The sequence below is a fragment of the Mirounga leonina genome, unplaced genomic scaffold (genome assembly GCF_011800145.1).
Source record: "Mirounga leonina isolate KUSES-001 unplaced genomic scaffold, KU_Mleo_1.0 Mir_418, whole genome shotgun sequence".
NCBI classification, from domain to species: domain Eukaryota; kingdom Metazoa; phylum Chordata; class Mammalia; order Carnivora; family Phocidae; genus Mirounga; species Mirounga leonina.
Window position 1 is genome coordinate 6,098,004 of NW_023270739.1, and position 18,618 is coordinate 6,116,621.

Here is an 18,618-nt window from a genome sequence, read left to right on the forward strand (position 1 = left end):
CTGTGCCCAGGCTCCTGCCCCGGGGGCATTGGGCTGGGCTCCTGCCACAAGCTCGCATTAACTGAGCCTCTGGTCCAAATACTGTCATTTGGGCCAGGTGGTTTTGCAACAATCAATGACAGCACGAAAGATCAAGATGTGAGCTCATGTCAAAGAGGGGGCATTATTGCTTCAAAGGCACAAGGGAGGCAGCCTTTGAAAGCAAAACCGTGGTGTTCTAGTTTGGGTCCCCTGTGTTCATGCCCTCATCTGACAAATGTGACCCACACCTCTGTGCTAGGCCCTGCACTGGGTGCTGAGCACGTGGGCACAGAACATGGTCTCTGCCTATAGCAAGCTTCCAGTCTAATAAGAGAGATAAACACTGAAGCATCCTCACGTCATACCCATTCAGCTCCTCCTCAGGTCCTCCTAACCTTCCACACCTTGGGTTTTACCTGGCTATAGAGAACATCTGCTCTTTAGGTATTTGAGCAAAGTCTGGGACCCTTTTCTGCTCCTTACTAGAAGTTCCATTTTACTTTTTAAAATTTTTTAAAGATTTTATTTATTTATTTTAGAGAGAGAATGTGTGTGCGCAAGCTGGGATAGAGGCGGAGGGAGAGGAAGAGAGAATCTTAAGCAGACTCCTGCTGAGTGTAGCGCCTGTCATGGGGTTCGATCCCAGGACCCCGATGTCATGATCTGAGCCCAAGGCAGATGCTTAACCGACTGAATCACCCAGGTGGCCCTGTTCTCTTTTCTCCGGATGGTAAAGAGGGAGTTTCTTTTAGGGAGAATATTTCATCTAGCATGTTTAGTGACATTGTCAAACCTTTTAAAACTCTCCTCACGGTTTTAAATAGTCTTACTTGGTATGTGATGGTGGCTGTCTTGTTCTTCTCTGTACTCCCGCAGCCTGGTGCAGTACCCAGCACATTGCAATTTCTTACTGAGTGAATACCTGGAGCCCCAGAGATCTTTCCAGTGAGGGGGTTACTGAACACCAAGTCTGATATGAAAACCCAAGCTGGAGTCAGCTCTGTCCTTCACTGATTGTGTGACTTTTGTCAAAGTATTTCCTCTTGGCCTGAGACTTTGTTTTCTCTGCAAGAGGGGACAGGAGGGGACAGACAACAGTCATAATCCCTTGTTTGCAATTCTGAAATTAAAAACTTAAGTCATTTGATAGCAAAAACCAAACTGATCTGAACTTTTTAGGCAGCAAAGTCAGCCTTGAACTGATATGAAGACATTTATTTTTATCCCACTCTATGAGAATATCTTTTTTTTTTTTTAACAGAATTAATGTGTTTCATTAAGGAGTTTGGGGAGGATTACATAAGTGTGTGCACCATATTGCATGATTTATTTATTTTTTTTAATTATTATTTTTTTAAGATTTTGTCAGAGAGAGAGAGAGAGCACAAGCAGGGGGAGTGGCAGGCAGAGGGAGAGGGAGAAGCAGGCTCCCCACTGAGCAAGGAGCCCGATGTGGGACTCAATCCCAGGACCCCGGGATCATGACCTGAGCCGAAGGCAGACGCCCAACTGACTGAGCCACCCAGGTGCCCCTGCATGCTTTTTTTAAAACACGAAAAATGCTGAGTTTGGAAACATATCAGGCCCCAAAGAGGGCCCCAAAGATTTCCAATAAAGGATTGAGGACCTATCAGCGCTGCCCCTCAAGGGATGGTGTGAAGATTGAAAGAATGTTTTCTTTTCTTTTTCTTTTTTAACAACGGTTGGAGCAATGATCAGGCCCAGAATCAAATAACAGGATTGGGTAGGATGGAGGTGCAAGGTGATATATGGGAGAGAGTGTGCTGTTCTCACCCCAGAAAAAGGGTGGAGTAGCCAGTTACAACAGAGCCTTGCCTGGCAGCCAAAGCAGTTAATGCCTAATCCCAAGGAAATAGTACCTGGCGCACAGCAGGCCTTCAGTAAGAATTTCTGAGTGAATGACTTGGGATCCCAGGGGTCTTTCCAGTGAGGGGAAGATGACATTTGATTCTTTTTAAATTTTTATTTATTGAGAGAGAGAATGAGAGAGAGAGAGAGAGCACATGAGAGAGGGGAAGGTCAGAGGGAGAAGCAGACTCCCTTGCCGAGCAGGGAGCCCGATGTGGGACTCGATCCCGGGACTCCAGGATCATGACCTGAGCCGAAGGCAGTTTCTTAACCAACTGAGCCACCCAGGCGTCCCGACGTTTGATTCTTAAAAAGGTTTGGAGAGGCAAGCCTGGAGGCAGGGAGAGCACTTAAGAGCCCCCTGGGTCACGGAGGTGGGGGTGTGGGTGTGCAAGCAGAGATCAGCGAGGGTCCCCGAGGCTGAAGGGCCAGGCTCCGAGGCTGGGCAGCTGGACCCGTCACCGCAGGTCCTGAGGTCGTTTTGCCGCCTCATTGACTCTCAGAGGCGGGGCCACAGCAGCTGGACACCGGGAGTAGTGGCGAGATGAGGCTGGAGGGACGGACGTCCGAAAACAACGCATTAAAGGTGTCGTGGAAGCGGCTCTGGGATGGGAGCCAGGAAACCGGGCTTTCAGTCTTTTCTCTCCAACTTTGAGCAGGTGGCAGCGGGTCAACTCGTCCCAACCTATTCCCCCCGCCCAATGGCAACACCGCGGATTTACTGTGTGGGACAGAAAGAAATGGCACACCACGTGCGAAGGCGCTTTGGAACTGAAACCCACAGCTGGGTTATTCAATCCTGGAGGTGACTGCATTTCATATGAAAAAAAGACGCAGCTACTTAGCTTCAGCGTAACGGCGTCTTTCAGCAAATTTGGCAGCGACCTAAAGCCCTACGGCTGCCGCAGTCCAATCCTCCGCCAGCGTTTCCGCGACTCTTCCCGAAGTTTGAACGCGGTCGCTCGCCGTAGTCCCTAATCCCCGCCCCCGAGGGTGACGTCCAGCTCCGAACGAACGCTAGGCGGGGACGAGCGTGCGTGGAAATGGCGACCCTTACCCGCCCCACGACCCGGCGTCCACCGCGGGCGCGCGCTCGCACGCCGGAAGGGGCGGGCCCAGGCTGGGCTTTATAAATGGCTCGTCGCGAGCAGTCCGACCTCTACCGGTAGCATTTGGCGGCGTGATGGTACGTTTCACTATGGCGTTTTCGTCTTTGTTGGCGCGGCGGTGCGGCTCAACCCGTGGCGCATCGCCGCCATCTCAACTCGGCGGGCGCGGGGGGCCTGCTCCGGGAGCACGGGAGACTTAGCGAGATCCACAGTGAGGCCTATTTTCTGAAAACAGCGGAGGCCTGGGGCTGGCGAAGGCCGGCGGGGCGGGCTCCGGTTCGGAGGCCCCGAGCCCGGAAATTTTCAAGTCCCAGATCATTTCTCGAGCTCACCAGTTGAGTGTGGATCTAGATTGGAGTCTGTGAGCACAGTGGTCGGGAGGACCTTGAGTGGGGGCGCTGGGCCCTGTTCGTGCTGACCGGGGGAGGTGCAGGAATCACGGTAGCACGTGGGAGGAGGGGGCCCTGGGCCGGGGTTGCGGAGGCCTCGGGCTGGCCTGGGTGGGACGTTGGTACCCGGTGTAAGGCCTCTGGAGTTCCCCGGAACCACAGATGATGAACTCCCTGACGGGCGGACAGAGGCTCTGTGCTGATCGTCATGTTCTGATTTGGCTCCATCGAGTTCTGGTGGCCTTCGGGTGTCGCTCTAGCCGGGGGAGCCTGTGGTGCCGTCTGCCACCCAGCTCTTGGTCCCAGCAGCCGTTTTGTGTTGACTTGATCGTAAAGCCACCTGTGAAGTGATTTTAAGGACATCAGCTGGTGTGCTTTTGTCCTGTTTAGAGGAAAAAGGGGAGGGTACGTTTTCTTAGATCAAAAAACGAGGTTTTGTGGCAAAGTTTCAAGTCCTTTAGGTCGTGTGACCTTTCTCAGAGTGAACCCAGGCCAGCCTGAAAGCGTGTTTGTTAGCTGGGCCGCCGGTCTCGGGTGTGGACTACGCGTTGCGGCGGATCCTTCCACCACTGAGGCAAAGCCGGGCATCAGAAGTGAGCTGCCTGACACAAGTTTGAGTGCTAACGTTGATCCTTTCTGCGCAGTCTCACAGGAAGTTCTCCGCTCCCAGGCATGGGTCCCTGGGCTTCTTGCCTCGGAAACGCAGCAGCCGGCACCGTGGGAAGGTCAAGAGCTTCCCCAAGGATGACTCTTCCAAGCCTGTCCACCTCACAGCCTTCCTGGGCTACAAGGCTGGCATGACTCACATCGTTCGGGAGGTGGACAGGCCAGGATCCAGTGAGTACAAGCAGGCCCCTTCACACTGGTGGGGGGTGGTGGGGGGGGGGTGGTGGTTAGGGGCGGAGGATGGGGATGGACTAGACTAGTCAAAGGAGGGCAGACCTTCTCTTGGCAGGATGGAAATCTCCGTTAGGACCGATTCCTACTAAAGGCTACAGGTGGCTGGCATTACTGCTTTAGGTGGGGGGATGTATTGAAGTCAGAGCAGCACGTGAGTAAATTTTTCAAGGGCCACAGCGTAGAGGAGTATGCTAATTAGTACCGGTGCACCTTAATCTAAAAGCTTGAATGCTGCCTGTGTCGCTGGGTTATGAAGTGCAAAGGAGAAAAATCACTAAGTAAAACAGCACTGGTGGGGTACCTGGGTGGCTCAGATGGTTGGGCGTCTGCCTTCGGCTCAGGTCATGGTCCCGGGGTCCTGGGATCGAGCCTCACTTCGGGCTCTGCTCGGTGGGGAGCCTGCTTCTGCCTCTCCCTCTGCCATTCCCTCCGCTTGTGCTCTCTGGCTCGCTCTCTATCAAATAAATAAATCTTTAAAATAAAAAAAAAGATACTGGCTACTGAACCACATGGTACATACTAATGTTGGTATTGAATGTCTACGCTGAGCTCAGCTATTACCACAACCCATTATACTTCGTAGTCTTGTATTATCTAGGTAATAAGGAATTTGCTTTTAGAGATTTGTGATGAGAATTGAAGCTGGACTGTTTGTCATAGAGTCCTGAAATTTTTTTGAGTTAGAATTGTATGTGGTAAGGACAGGCCTGGGAGTCCAGACTGGTGATAAGGCCCCATTTCCACAAAGTTGCCTGTTACCCAAAGCACGTTGCTCTCTCGACCTAAATGGGCATTTCACACAAAACACCGTGAATCCCTTGTGGGCGATTCTAGCCATCCCACTCAAGTCTGACCACTCTCTTCGGCAGAGGTGAACAAGAAGGAAGTTGTGGAGGCTGTGACCATTGTGGAGACGCCACCCATGGTGGTTGTGGGCATCGTGGGCTACGTGGAAACCCCTCGAGGCCTCCGTACCTTTAAGACCATCTTTGCCGAGCACATCAGTGATGAATGCAAAAGGCGGTTCTATAAGAACTGGTAAGGGGATGGAGCACTTGGGTGGCTCAGTGAGTTAAGCCACTGCCTTCAGCTCAGGTCGTGATCCCAGGGTCCTGGAATCAAGTCCTGTATGTGGCTCCCTGCTCAGCAGGAAGCCTGCTTCTCCCTCTCCCTCCCTCTGCTCATGTCCCCTCTCCCTCACTCTTTTTCAAATAAACAGAATCTGGTAAGGGGTGAGGAGGCCCTGGACTAGGATTAGGAGAGAAGAGAATACCCTGTGCTGGGCTTCTCTGTAGCAGGGGGAGAGCTGCTCTGGTGTGTGGTTTAGTTGCCTCCTGAACAGAACAGATAGGAGGACAGACCTTCATGTTCACCCTAGTGGGTGTTGGCTGAGGACTCGGTATTCAGTGTTCTCAGTTCTGGGAAGTGTTGAGAGTCCGGTTAAAACAGAGCAGTGTAACTCCCCCAGTGCTGCCTGGGAGTGTGGGTGGGTTGATGGCTAAGCCGGAGCAAGAATTCGCGTGTGCCTGAATGCTGTGACTTGCGTTAATCCTGTGCACCTCTGCTCAGCTCCGCTCGGCTCTGCCCGATGAGCTCCATCCAGGCTCCGCTTGCCGGTGGAAAAGGCTCCTTAGAAGCCGGCAATGAGCCCTGTCCCCATGTGGTGCCAGTGTGCCTTCCGCTCACCCCCTGGAGGGGTGATGAAGGCCTGCACCCGGCCCCCTCCCCAACTCTGCTCTGCTCCTGAAGGCATAAGTCTAAGAAGAAGGCCTTCACCAAATACTGCAAGAAGTGGCAGGATGATGATGGCAAAAAGCAGCTGGAGAAGGACTTCAACAGCATGAAGAAGTACTGCCAGGTGATCCGCGTCATCGCCCACACCCAGGTGAGCACTCTGACAAGGGGCACAAAAGGAGGGCGACTGTCCCACTGCTTCAAGGTAACTACCTTGTGCTTACCTGGTTACCTGCTGAGTTGATCCTCAGCTCAAGCTGACTTTGTGCCCAGTCTCAGGATTTTAGAGGGATGGTAAGTCGGATTCCGGTTCTTTAGGCTTGTCTGGATGGATGGGCATCCAGCGATCAGCCTGGGGCACCTGCGCCGCCGTTGATTTCTGGGGCCAGGCTAAGACTGCACCGTTGGTCTGAGAAGGCAGCCAGGGCTGCCTCCAGGCTGGTGGGTTGGTTTCTCTGTTGCCAGCAGAGGGCGCTGTGTCTCTATGGGCTTTGTATTCGGGAAACCGTGCCCCATTGTAGAAAAAGTGGTGGAGGAACTGGTGACTCCTTAATGTTGTAAAACGCCTACCTGAAAACAGTAGGCAGTAGTAGGATGTTGGCCATTTGCGCTCAAATCTGACTTGCTACAAACGGAGCGGGCCTTTTCCTGACTCAGTTAGAATGGCTACCTCATACACTTGGTCTGAGCCATCATCTTAGGTTTACGTCCAGTTCCTAAGTACTCGTTTTCCCTGCGGTTAGCAATGACCATATCTGCTTACATTTGGATGCCTATTACTGAAGAACGTTCCGTAGAACAGCGCTGGGCTGCTCTTAATGAAAAGCTTTCGGCTTGAGTTCCTTTTTTCCCCCTAATATTTGCAGCTTGTACCCTTGACTGAGGTGCTATTTCCACTCCCACGTTGTAAATGCCTTACCGACAGTGAGTAGACCAAGATAGATGGCCAGGGTAAACCAGGGCAGTACCCCAGAGGGAACGGCCAGAATCCTGCTGATGAGGAGGAACATGGGGTAGTTGGTCCTAGGATCTTGTCTCTGGTCTCCTTGTGTTAGCATGGCCCTTGTGTCTGTTACGGATCAGCTCATCATGGTGAACTTGGGCGTCAGAATTGAAAAGGGGAATCGTACCCATTGGGGGGTTAGAACACAGGAATGAGTCTTTTTTTTGCTGGTAGGGAGACTTGAGGTTCAGGGTTGCCAGACGGTTCTGCCCACCGAGTTCCCTTGCCGTGGAAGGAGAGCTCGAAGCTCGGGATCTAAGCTCTGTTGCTTCTGTCCTAGATGCGTCTGCTTCCTCTCCGCCAGAAGAAGGCCCACCTCATGGAGATCCAGGTGAACGGGGGCACAGTGGCCGAGAAGCTGGACTGGGCCCGCGAGAGGCTGGAGCAGCAGGTGCCTGTGAACCAGGTGTTCGGGCAGGACGAGATGATTGATGTCATCGGTGTCACCAAGGGCAAAGGCTACAAGGGTGAGCTTTGCGGTGGGCCAAGTTGTGGTAAAACTTGGGTTTCAGGTCCAGACCTTTGAGGCTGTGCAGTGTGTGCCTGGCGCATGGCCTGAGTAACATTCCAGAAACTTGCCTCGCTGCCTGCCTTCTGAGAACAGCTGTGCGGTCAGGCGTGAGGGAAGTGTGGAGGACTAGGGGAGATCCCTCCCATCCATCTGAATCCCTCGCATTTGCAGGCCGGTGCAGAAGGCAGAGGGGACTGGGAAGTTGGGACGGGGGCTCTGCCGACGAGGAACTCGGTGGATGCTGTGAAGCGTATATGGTCCCCTTCTAGTTCGGGGCTGATCCTCCAAGGCCTTTTCTTACAGGCTGAGAACAGGTTTATGTCTAGCCTTGTGGTCAACCTGAGGAAATACGAGGGGGGAGAGGACATTAAACCGTGTGTCGAATGTTCTGTGTGCGTGCGCCACAAGTGGGTGAACTGGCCTTCGGCACGAAAGGGGCCAGTGACAAGCTCGCGTCTCTCGCAGGGGTCACCAGCCGTTGGCACACTAAGAAGCTCCCCCGCAAGACCCACCGGGGCCTGCGCAAGGTTGCCTGCATTGGGGCATGGCACCCCGCCCGAGTGGCGTTCTCTGTGGCTCGGGCTGGGCAGAAAGGCTACCATCACCGCACTGAGATCAACAAGAAGGTGAGGTGCCAAGGGGGCTCCTGTGGAGACTGACGCGGGGAAGGGAAAGATGAGCCCCGTGTTGGGGGTGTGGTTTCCGGTTCCCGTTAGCGCTGCTGCGGTGGGGAGCTTCTGGAATGCGTGTGGACTCGAGGTGCTCATCTTGTCTGGTGGGCATGGTTTGGGGTCTTGGGTGGGATTTGTAAGGTGTCGTCAAAGGTGGTTCTGGTACAGCTGACTTGGAGTGACCCGGGATGACAGCCTTGTCTGTCCCTTCCTTCGCCTCTGAGGGTTTGGGGGAGGCCTCCGTGCACTGTCTCAGCCAAGTGGCAGTATCTTCAGGCCCAGCCGGTTCTTCTTTCTGCCCCTAGGCTGGGGTCCCTCGTCAGGGACTGGTAGCTGCTTTCCATCCAGAGTGCTGTGCTGGTTAACCCAGTGCTGAGCTGAGGGTTACTTGCCCCTGGTGGCTGGCTGTCCTGTAGCCAGCCTGCTGTCCAGGGACACGTGAGTCTTGCCCTCTCGGTGTTAAAATGCATGTTCCTTTACTTAGATCTATAAGATCGGCCAGGGCTACCTCATCAAGGATGGCAAACTGATCAAGAACAATGCTTCCACTGATTACGATCTATCTGACAAGAGCATCAACCCTCTGGTGAGTAACGAGAGTTGTCTTCTCACAGCCTCTAGAGTCTTAGCTCTGGCAGGGATTTCCCCTCATGCTGTGTGATTCTGCGCCAGGCCTCACCTGTGGGGTGGGACCCTAGTGCTCTTGGGTCCTGGCTGATGCATGGAGGCCATGTTTCCAGAGCCTGTTAAATGTCCCCTGCACAGACCGCACCCAGCTGTCTGTTCCTTGTAAATGCCGGGTCTTCCACTGGTGGGGCTGGCTGGTGAGAAGTGGGGTCTCAGACCCAGCTGTTCAGTGATGAGGCTCTGGAATGAGCGCTGGGCACAGCGCCCGAGTCAGACTGCGGAAACATTCCTTGCTGCCTTCCTTCTGAGAACAGCCTGGCGGTCATCGGGCAGCTGACCACCTGAACCTGAAGGGGTCGTTCGTGTGTATTGTCTGTGCTTGATCTGACCTGGCGCCTTGGTTTTTTCCAGGGTGGCTTTGTCCACTATGGTGAAGTGACCAATGATTTTGTCATGCTGAAAGGCTGTGTGGTGGGAACCAAGAAGCGAGTGCTTACTCTCCGCAAGGTGAGGTCGGGGCCCTGCTCCACAGTCAGGGCGGGTAGGCGGGAGCTCGGCCCTCCAGCAGAGGGGGGAGTGATGGGTAACAGCGGAACATAGTGCCCGCACTTTGTGGAGGGGAGTTCAAAGGAAAAGTGGGGGGGCTTGCCACTCAAACAGCAGCTTTGAAGTCCTGGGAGGAGGAAATTCCCAGTCGGGCTTGGCCCAGCTGTTTGCTGTGCTTGCGTTGTTTGCTCAGTCTGGCGGCAGGGCGAGATCCTTGGGTAAACCAGCTAGCCAGGAGGTGTTGCGGGAGGGGCTGAGATTGTTGATCCTCTGCCCTCTACTGAGGGGACCTGGGGACCAAGAGGAGGCAGAGGGTGGCCCAGCTCTTCGAAACTAACCTTCCGCTCTTGGCCCATAGTCCTTGCTGGTGCAGACCAAGCGGCGGGCCCTGGAGAAGATTGACCTTAAGTTCATTGACACCACCTCCAAGTTTGGCCACGGCCGATTCCAGACGGTGGAGGAGAAGAAAGCATTCATGGTGAGCACCCTGACCTGGCCGCCCTCTGGCTGGGGTTGGGATGGTTCCCAGTTGATGTCCCCTGTCAGCCTGCCGCCTGCCCATCTGGTGCTGGTGCAGAAGGACGCAGCTGGGCTGGCTTCTGGGGGTCCTGAGCTTGTGCCCACACCGGGAGTCCGCGCAGTGTCTGATCCCATCGGCGTGTGTGGGGGGTATTTATTCTTCGTGCCCAGCTGCTTTCCTCCGTCTGACCTTGCCCACTGCCCTCTCTCCACAGGGACCACTTAAGAAAGACCGAATTGCAAAGGAAGAAGGAGCTTAATGGCAGGAGCAGATTGTGCAGCTGGTGGGATCTCAATAAACATTATTTTCCAGTGATTTCTGCCTCTGGTTTTGCTTCTGTGTTGTGAGGGGCCTCAGTGTTCTCAGAGATATTGCCCTTGGCCTCTGGGCTTCGCCAGAAGGTGTCCTTTTTCCCCTACCGCTTGTCTGGCTCGGGCCTGGAGCAGATAGGGTGTAAGGGGGGCTCAAAGCTGCGCCCTGGACTGTCGAAGCCGGGCCGGGGCAGCGGGCTTCGGGCAGGTGCGTGTGTGCCCGGGTGAGAGCGGGCCCTGCTGCAGAGCTCGTGTGTTTTGCACAGCGTGGGTGGTGGCCCGGTGGGAAGGAGGCTGAGGATTTTGTGTGCCCTGTGGTCTTTGGAGTTGCTGATGGGCATGGCAGGAGCAACCCTGCTCTGTTGAGAGTAAGAGTAAATAATTTAGTCACTAATCCACGTAGGATTGGGTTCCAATGATGGCTTGTTTGCCATGTGATACTGGGAGAGGGTGGCCCTGCTAGGACCCTGGAGTGCTGACACTGGGGAAGGTGCTGGTTTGGAGAGCTCCCCCAGCTCTGTCACACAGGTGGGGGACATGAGCACACACGGGTGAGATTTGGCCAGCCGGTGAAGCCATCGGGCCCCTTCACTCTGGGATGGAATGGTTTAGCCCCCGCCCTGTGCTCTCTTGACCAGCAAATTGGGCATCTGCTGTCCTCTGGGTTTGGGGACTCGTAGTGCTGCTGAGCACCTTGGCCTCCCAACTCTGAACGTCCCGGCCTCTCGAGTTCGGACTGGCTTGGCCTCAATCCTGGCATTCCAGATGTCCCGATGCTCTCGTGGACTCTGCTGAGCCCATCCCCAGCCTTCGGTTACGTAGTGTGCTTGGCCTCTGATCCCTTGAGGCTGCAGCTGGGGCAGCTCCGGGTGCTCCCAGCCCAGCCGTGAGCCGCTGTCCGCCTGGTTCTGACCCCCCCCCGCCCTGCAGGGGTGGTGCTAGATGGGGATGGGCTGGTGCTGTGGGCCTGCTGGCCAAGTACATTCGAGGTGGCCCAAGTTGTCCCTCTGGTGCCCAGTTAGCGTGCCCGCGTTGAGTGGGGTGAGGTCCTAATGCCCAGGTTGGAAGCCCACAACAGGTTGCTAAAATTAGACAAGGGCCCTGAGACAGGCAGGGTGAGGTCTGGGGTGCACAGGTGAGTCCCAGGCAGGGGCCCCTCCCGTGATGTCTTCTGCCCAGCATTTCTGGATCCCCTTCTGCGCTCTGGGGGAGTGTCCTTTTTCCGTTTGGGAAAAAGCCCGTTTGGGGCCAATGCAGAAGACCCGTTAGCGGCCGCAGTGCCTCCTGACCTTGGGTCCTCCGGATCCTGATTCCGGAGCGGCTGGAGCTGCACTTCAGGCCCCGGCCGCCAGGGGGTGAGTGGGCAGCATCCTGCAGGAGGGCCCCAGGGCTTCATTCTAGGCTTTGGAGAGGGCGGTTATCCCTCTCCCCCTTCCTTCCAGGGTCTCCTCACCAGGATTCCCCATGGTCTTGGGGGTCAAGCCCACAGGCAGAAGGGGTCAGGACATGGTCCAAGGCCACCAGGCACCTCTGGCAGAGCCAGGCATGGGACCTGGGCTCTGCCTCTGTGCGATTCTCTTGTCAGTCTCCCCACTCAGGTTCTGGGGAGGACACTGAGCTTGGCAGGAGCCCCGCCCTCATCCCCTTGGCCACAGCCTGGGGGGCTCCCCACTACCCTTAGACTAGCCCTGGAGCCCACCTGCCCACCCAGCCCAGGTCGGAGGGGTTTTGCTGGTCGGAAATGTCCTCACTGGGCCTTGCTCCCTGTCCAGGGCTCTGCTCAGTCGTGGGCACGGCCAGAATGATGGGATGTGGGGTCCAAGGCTTGCTCCTAAGGGCAGGAGAGAGTATTCTGTGTGCCTCCAGGCTGAGGACTGCACACAAGCATCCAGCCCCACAGATACACCTCCAGGTGACGCGGTCACCACATCCTTCTCTGTCCCCACACATGTGACACGTACACAGCCCTTTTCAGGGGCTGGCTTACTTGATAGGGGCAAGCCCTTGGCTGTTGATCATACCCTCCCATTCCCATCCTCTCTGTTTCTGCCTGCCCCCCGCCAGTGAGTGACCTTGAGCAGTTCCAAGCCTCAACCTCATCGGGTGGTGACTCACCTCCTCAGCGGTGTTAGTGGGACCAAATGAGCAAGACTGCCCCAGCGGGGGCACAGAACAGCTGACGTTGTTAGGACGAATAATAGGGTTTCCTGGGGGGCAGTGGGAAAGGCCAACCAACCACACGTGTGTGAGGTCAGCTGCATTCACTCAAATCCTGAGCACCTGCTATGGACAGAGCACTCCTCCAGCCGCTGGGGGAACAGTGGGGAACTCAACGGCCCTTCTCCCCAGAAGCTGATCTAGGTGGGTGTGCAGACAGTAAACACAAGTAAACAAGACAGTTTTAGAAGTGATGGATGTGGGGTGCCTGGGTGGCTCAGTTGGTTAAACGTCTGCCTTCTGATTGGTTCGTGATCCCAGGGTCCTGGGATCGAGCCCTGCGTCAGGCTCCTAGGGAGCCTGCTTCTCCCTCTCCCTCTGCCTCTCCCCTCTGTGCTCTCCCCCACCTCTCTCAAATAAATAAAATCTTAAAAAAAATCGATGGATGCCTTGAGGAAATAAAATAGGCCAGTGGGCTACAGAGTGGTGGGGGGCCGCTCTGAGACAGAGTGTAAAGGATCCAGCCAGAGTGAGCTCTACAGAGAGGACACTCCCCACCAGCAGAACAGCAGGTGCAAAGGCCCTGAGGTAGGGGAGGCTTCCGTGCTTGGATTTGAACTCCCAAGGGAGGCAGGTCCGTGAAGGTGGGACTGGATCCCCACTGCCTACCTAGCCAGGGCCTGGCATACGGTAGGTGCTCAGTGAACTTTCCCTGCTTCGGGGACCCGCCCATGTTCGTGTGTGTGTCTGGGTGCCCCAGCCAGGGTCTCCAGGCATTGCTGTGGGCCCGTGGTGGGTGGGGCAGCCGTGTCTGTCTCCTGCAATCTGTGCCTGCACGTGTCACTGAGGGTGCTTCTCTGAGGGTCTGTCGCTGTGCGCTTCCTGTCACCAGAGCCCCCAGACAGGCCTCGCTGGAATCCTGCGGTGACAGAACAAGGAGTCTCATTCCATTCCTCCGGGGGGGGGGGGGGGGGAAGAAAAAGAAAGAAAAAAAATACCTGCTGGGAATTTCTGAGCAAGTGGGAACAGGGAGGTGGCAGGAGCCACCATTGCCTTAAAAGGCACGACAGAGCCAGTGAATTCGCTGAGCTCACCTGGGGATGGCTGTGGAGGGTAGAGGGGTGGGGAGCTGGCTGCACCTCCCGGGCTCACCCCCAAGCTACTCGGCCCCCTCTCCCCGGATCCTCATGGACAGCCTTGCCGGCAGAGGCTGCACTGCTGGGCCCTCTGTCCTCCTGTCCCCAAGCCCCGACCCCAGCCCTGGGAGCCCACCCCTGTGCTCCCAGGGGCCTCGCCCTCCTCCCATCGGCTCTCAGCACACAGCTACTTGTCCGAAGCTCCCAGGGGTCCCTGCCCGCCCTCCATGCGGTGTCGCACCGCATAGGCTGGTACTCGAGGCTTGCTGACCTCTCCAGCATCACGTCCCTTCCCCCAGGGCCAGACTCCTGGCCTGGTCCCAGGAGCCCAGGAGCTTTCCCTGCCCCTTCAGCAGTAGGCTCAGAAGGCCCGGCTGGGGCCGGACCCAGACTCTGTAGGAGGCAGGAAATAACAGCCCTGGGCTTGGAAGTGAGGGAGGCGGCCTGCAGGAACCTTCCAGGGCCTATGAACACATCAGAACTACGAAAATGCAGAATCCTGACCATGTCTCATCGGTCAGTCCCCCGGACCTGCGACACAGCGCTGCCCAGGGCCCAAGCTCAGCAGCCCCTCCCATGGACGTTGCCTCCAGGGGGGCACTGCCTGGTGGGGCAGGTGGCGCCAGCTGCGAATGCCTCACTCCTCGCAGGCACTACACACCCAGACTCCGGCTCCAGGATCAGCCCTTGCGGCAGCTTCTCTTACTACCCCATTTTGCAGAGGAGAAACTGAGGCTCAGAGAGGTTGGGCAGCTTGCCCAAGGGCACACAGTGGATAAGTGGGAGGGCTGGGATTTGAGGCCTGGTATCTCTTCGCCCTGACCCGATGCTACTGGGGGCCATTTCGGCTTAGGGGGAGAAGGAGTAGAGTGCTCATTTGTGCTAGACCCTCTCAGAGTTACTTCCATCTTTACAACCAGCATTCCCATTGTACAGATGGGAAACTGGGGGTCCAGCGACATTCAGGGAATCCTGCGAGGTCACAGAGCTGGACCGTGTTCTGCGGGGCGTCTGACACGCTGTCTCCCTCCGGAGTGATTCAAATGCAGGCTCCAGAAACCGAGCGCCCACCCCTGCGCCCTGCTGCCCTCGTGGAGCAGGTGCCTGGAGGCTGCAGGTGAGGAAGGGGCGGGGCAGCGCTTCCCAGTGGCACCTGAAGCCCCACTGTCCCTTTGTCCCCCCCACCCCCGGCACCCCCACTCCCACCCCAGCACGGGCCTTGACGGATGGGAGCGCGGGGGATGCTGCCCGCAGCGTGGCGGCACACAGGTGGCTGCCCCGGCCCCGCAGCTGGCCTCTGGGCCCCCAGGCTTCATATGACTATGGAGAAGTGGCCCTCCCCGCTGGCTGCTGCCCGAGCCCCAGCAGCACGCAGAGGAACAGGGCTCTGAGAGAAGACGCTAAAGATAGCCGGCTCGCCACTTCCCCATCCTCGCGGTCCACCTCCTCGGCCCCGATGGCTCCCAGCCGGCCCCTGCCCTGCGACAGGCCACTCCTCAGCGCCCGGTCGCCCGGCCGGGGGCACAACGCCGGGACCCAGGCAGTGGTCACCCTGGGAAGACTCTCTGGGCACGGGCGCCGGGCCGGGCAGGGATGGGCCTTGCGCTGCTCAGACAATCCCCTCGACGGGAGGTGGGGTGCTATCGTCACACCCCCTTTGAACCACGGACACACCTCGATGCTGACACACCACACCATTTCCATCAAGGCCGGGCCCGTGACCACACTGGTGTGACAACCCTGGGGCCCACCAGGACACATGCCACCACTCAGCCATCTGTGTGTCCGTCTCCACCTTCTCAGAAGTATTTATACCAGGGAAATCCATAAACACTACAAATCAGGGCCTTTCCTCCAGAGAGCTGGTTGTTAAACATTGGCCAGCACACCACCGCCCTCAACCGTCGGCTCTCCTGCTGGCCGAGCCCAACGGGAAGCCAGCAGAGACGCTGGGTTGAGGCTGTCCTCAGAGGTGGCCCCAGACGTCAGCGTCCTGGGGCGCAGAGCAGGGGGTGGAGGGTGGACGGAGGCTTTGGAGGGACAAGCACAGGGATCCGACACTGTGCCTAGCACTCTGCTCCTGGGACCTGCACTGTCGAAAGCCCTGAACATTTATATTCAATCAAGGCAGGCCCTCCCTGCTCAAAAACTTTCCATGGCTTTTCCGTGACAGCCCTCTGAGGGCCACAGTGAAGATTCAACAGGATTGGGTGGAGGATGTGCCCCACTTGGCTCCTGGCATGGAGTCCTTGCTGGACGTCTGGCCTGTGCTCCCCGTCAGTAAATCCTGAATGTGTGGACAGCCCTGTGAATAGGCAATATTACTTCCATTTCACAGACGGTAACACCAGGGCTTGGAGAGGGCAGCTGACCCACAGGGCTCTGCCCGGTCTGGTCCCCAAGGCCTGCTGAGCCGGAGGTGACACCTGGCAGCCCAAGGGCCAAATCGACCCACAGCTGTTTGGTGTGGCCCTCCGAGTGAGCTTGTTTCACGCGAGGCTTTGAATTCTGGAGTTCACAGCTCTGCTCTTATCTTTAAAATCCTGATCGATAGCACAAACCTGGAAGCCATCTGAAGGTCCAGTGGCCCGAGAGGCGCTAACGGGACATGTGGCCTCCCCGGGCCGGGAGCTCCATGCAGCGGGCAGATGAAGGAGTTCCGGGCACCTGGGCCGCCCAGCAGAAGAGCCACCTGGAGGGATCCTGTGATACGGAGGCCGCCTTCACATTTCCTTCGGTCTGGGTGAAAGATTTGATAATCCGCTTAAAAAGGCAATTGGTAAATCTGATCCGTGCTGGCTGCACCGTGTCCCGGACAACGACCAGACTGGCTATGGGGGTGGCCCAGCTCTTGTCCGTGCTCCCCCCAAGGCCTTGGTCTGGGCTTCCGTTTCCTCACCTGAAGCATTGGGTCTCAGGGAGGGATGATTTCTCAGCGCCCTTTCAGCTCTGAGGCCGGGACTCAGAAGGCCAAAGGCCAGTGCAGAGTGTGGAGAGAGACTTCATGGGCTGTAGCAATCAGGGAGGGCTTTCCGAAAGAGGGAGGCTTGAGATGAGCCATGAAGGCTGAGCAATACCCTGCCCACGGCTAACCTGAACGGAATGGATGGTTCTGGAAGGGTGGGAAAGCACAATTCAAAAGAGTGAGCTTCTAATGGAGAAATGTCAGGCACAGCAAGCAGAGGGGGGGTTGGGAGGTCTTCCCTGAGACCCTCCCTTGCACCAGGGGGCCCCAGTTCTCCAGACCACAATGGGGTGGGTGGGGGCGGGGAAGTTGCCCCCCGTGGTCCACCCATGCACTGTCCCAGGCACCACATCTGACACTGGCCAAGCATTGGCTCACTTACTCCTTCCATCTACAGGAGACAGGCACTAGGAGGACCCCCATTTCACAGAAGAGGAACTTGGGCTTGACCCACAGGCTCCTCTGGGCCCCTTTACCTGGAGGAGCGAATGGGGAGGAAGCCTTTCATAGAAGCAGGTGGCTTCTGCATAGGCTGTTCCCCTGCTGGGAATGCTTTTCCCTCTTTTCTGCAGTGGGCAGTCCCAACTTGCCCTTCTGGGCTGGGATCCAAATGTCACCTCCTCCTGGAAGCCTCCACAGACAGCACCCCCCATCAGAGTGCCCTAATGTTGGCTCTTCCTGCTGTCTCAGCTTCTCCCTCACCACCTCTCACGATGGCCATCACATTATCAATTCTTGCTGCTTTTGGCTCCGTGTCCAACTTCCCAGCTGGACAGCATCCTCCTTGAGTCAGGGGCCGTGTCTGTGTCTGTTCTGCTCTTCTTGTGCCCCATGCACCCAGCAAGTGCCGAGCACATAGTAGGTGTTCAATACAATAAATACCTGTTGAATAACCAGCTGACTGAAGGTGAGAATGAACACACGAATTGAAGAATGAAGCGATTTCGCCAGGGTCACCCAGACAGTCAGGGCCGCATGGCCGTGGTGGAACCTGGGGGGTCCTTGCCCTCCGTCTGTCTTCCCGGCTTCCATTCCGGAGGCTCATGTCTATTCTCCACTCAGCAGCCAGAGTGATCCTGTTAAAGCCCCCGTCGAACGACACCCCTCCGTGCAGAGTCTCCACTTTAGAAGAGCAACAGGGCTGTGGGGTGCCGGCTGCACAATGTGAGTGAATTTAATTCCCCTAGTGTACACTTAAAAATCCTTAAAATGGGGGGCGCCTGGGTGGCTCAGTCATTAAGCATCTGCCTTCGGCTCAGATGATCCCAGGGTCCTGGGATCGAGCCCCGCATCGGGCTCCCTGCTCCGCGGGAAGCCTGCTTCTCCCTCTTCCACTCCCCCTGCTTGTGTTCCCTCTCTCGCTGTCAAATAAATAAATAAAATCTGAAAAACAAAAAAACCCAAAATCCTTAAAATTTTATGCGATGTGGATTTTACCACAGTAATAAAACAATGTGCCTCCCTTCTCGGCTCCAAACCCTGCATAGCTCCCATCGGATGCAGAGTTCCAGCCCGAGTCACCCCAGTGCCCAGGTGCTGACCTCATCTCCCTCTCTCCCCACACTCCTCCACGCCACACTGGCCTCCTCTCTGTTCCTCTCATGGTAGGTGCACTGCTGCCTCAGGGCCTTTGCACCAGCTCTCCCCTTGTCCTGGAATGCTCCCCCTCTAGAAGTTGGCAGAAATGCCACTTCCCCAGCGAGGCCTCTCCTGACCACCCTAGTGAAAACTGCAGCCCGCTCTCCTGATGTCCCCCTGTGCCCACCTCTTCTCCTTTCCACGGCACTATCGCTTGCCACCTTAGGGAGAATGGCCTTACTCATCACGTTGACTGTCTTCCCTGTTCCCTTATTTTGGTCATTGTTCTCCAGGTTCCAGAGAAGCTGGGGAGGGAAGGGATGTGGTCTGGAGCGCGTGAGAGAGAGAGGGGAGAACCCGGAGGCGGCCGCAACTTCCTCAGAGCAAATTTAGGAAAAGCTGAAGTGAAAAAGGCTTGGGCAGCTGAGGGCTTCCTGCAGCCGGTCCCAGGGGCCAGGGGCACGCGGGTGTGTGTGTGCGTGCGCATGCGCGTGTGCAGCTGTGCATGTGGGTGCGCATCAGTGCGCGTGTGTGCATATGTGTGTGCATGCGTGCGCTGTGCACGTGTCTG

General features: G+C 56.6%; 1 protein-coding gene and 4 non-coding genes across 5 annotated transcripts; all 5 read left to right on the forward strand.

The window, feature by feature from the left end:
* The first annotated feature begins 2,987 nt into the window (after nt 1–2,987).
* Nucleotides 2,988–10,215, forward strand: RPL3 (ribosomal protein L3). Its single transcript, XM_034987480.1, has 10 exons — nt 2,988–3,076; nt 4,033–4,225; nt 5,158–5,326; nt 6,038–6,173; nt 7,306–7,492; nt 8,002–8,162; nt 8,692–8,793; nt 9,246–9,341; nt 9,739–9,858; nt 10,115–10,215. Exons 1-10 carry the CDS (start codon nt 3,074–3,076, stop codon nt 10,157–10,159), a joined length of 1,212 nt encoding a protein of 403 aa, XP_034843371.1. The 5' UTR covers nt 2,988–3,073; the 3' UTR covers nt 10,160–10,215.
* Nucleotides 3,546–3,609, forward strand: LOC117998959. Its single transcript, XR_004676163.1, has one exon. It is a non-coding gene; the product is annotated as a small nucleolar RNA SNORD43 (small nucleolar RNA).
* Nucleotides 5,983–6,037, forward strand: LOC117998966. The gene has a single exon (XR_004676169.1). It is a non-coding gene; the product is annotated as a small nucleolar RNA U82P (small nucleolar RNA).
* LOC117998965 lies at nt 7,553–7,630 on the forward strand. The gene has a single exon (XR_004676168.1). It is a non-coding gene; the product is annotated as a small nucleolar RNA U83B (small nucleolar RNA).
* Nucleotides 9,056–9,149, forward strand: LOC117998964. The gene has a single exon (XR_004676167.1). It is a non-coding gene; the product is annotated as a small nucleolar RNA U83B (small nucleolar RNA).
* Nucleotides 10,216–18,618: the final 8,403 nt, after the last annotated feature.

What these genes read in the sequence shown, in the direction of transcription:
- RPL3 (XM_034987480.1), top strand. An exon ending in AGGCGGTTCTATAAGAACTG is followed by an intron (nt 5,327 to 6,037) that starts GTAAGGGGATGG and finishes CTGCTCCTGAAG; the next exon opens with GCATAAGTCTAAGAAGAAGG. An exon ending in GCGTCATCGCCCACACCCAG is followed by an intron (nt 6,174 to 7,305) that starts GTGAGCACTCTG and finishes CTTCTGTCCTAG; the next exon opens with ATGCGTCTGCTTCCTCTCCG.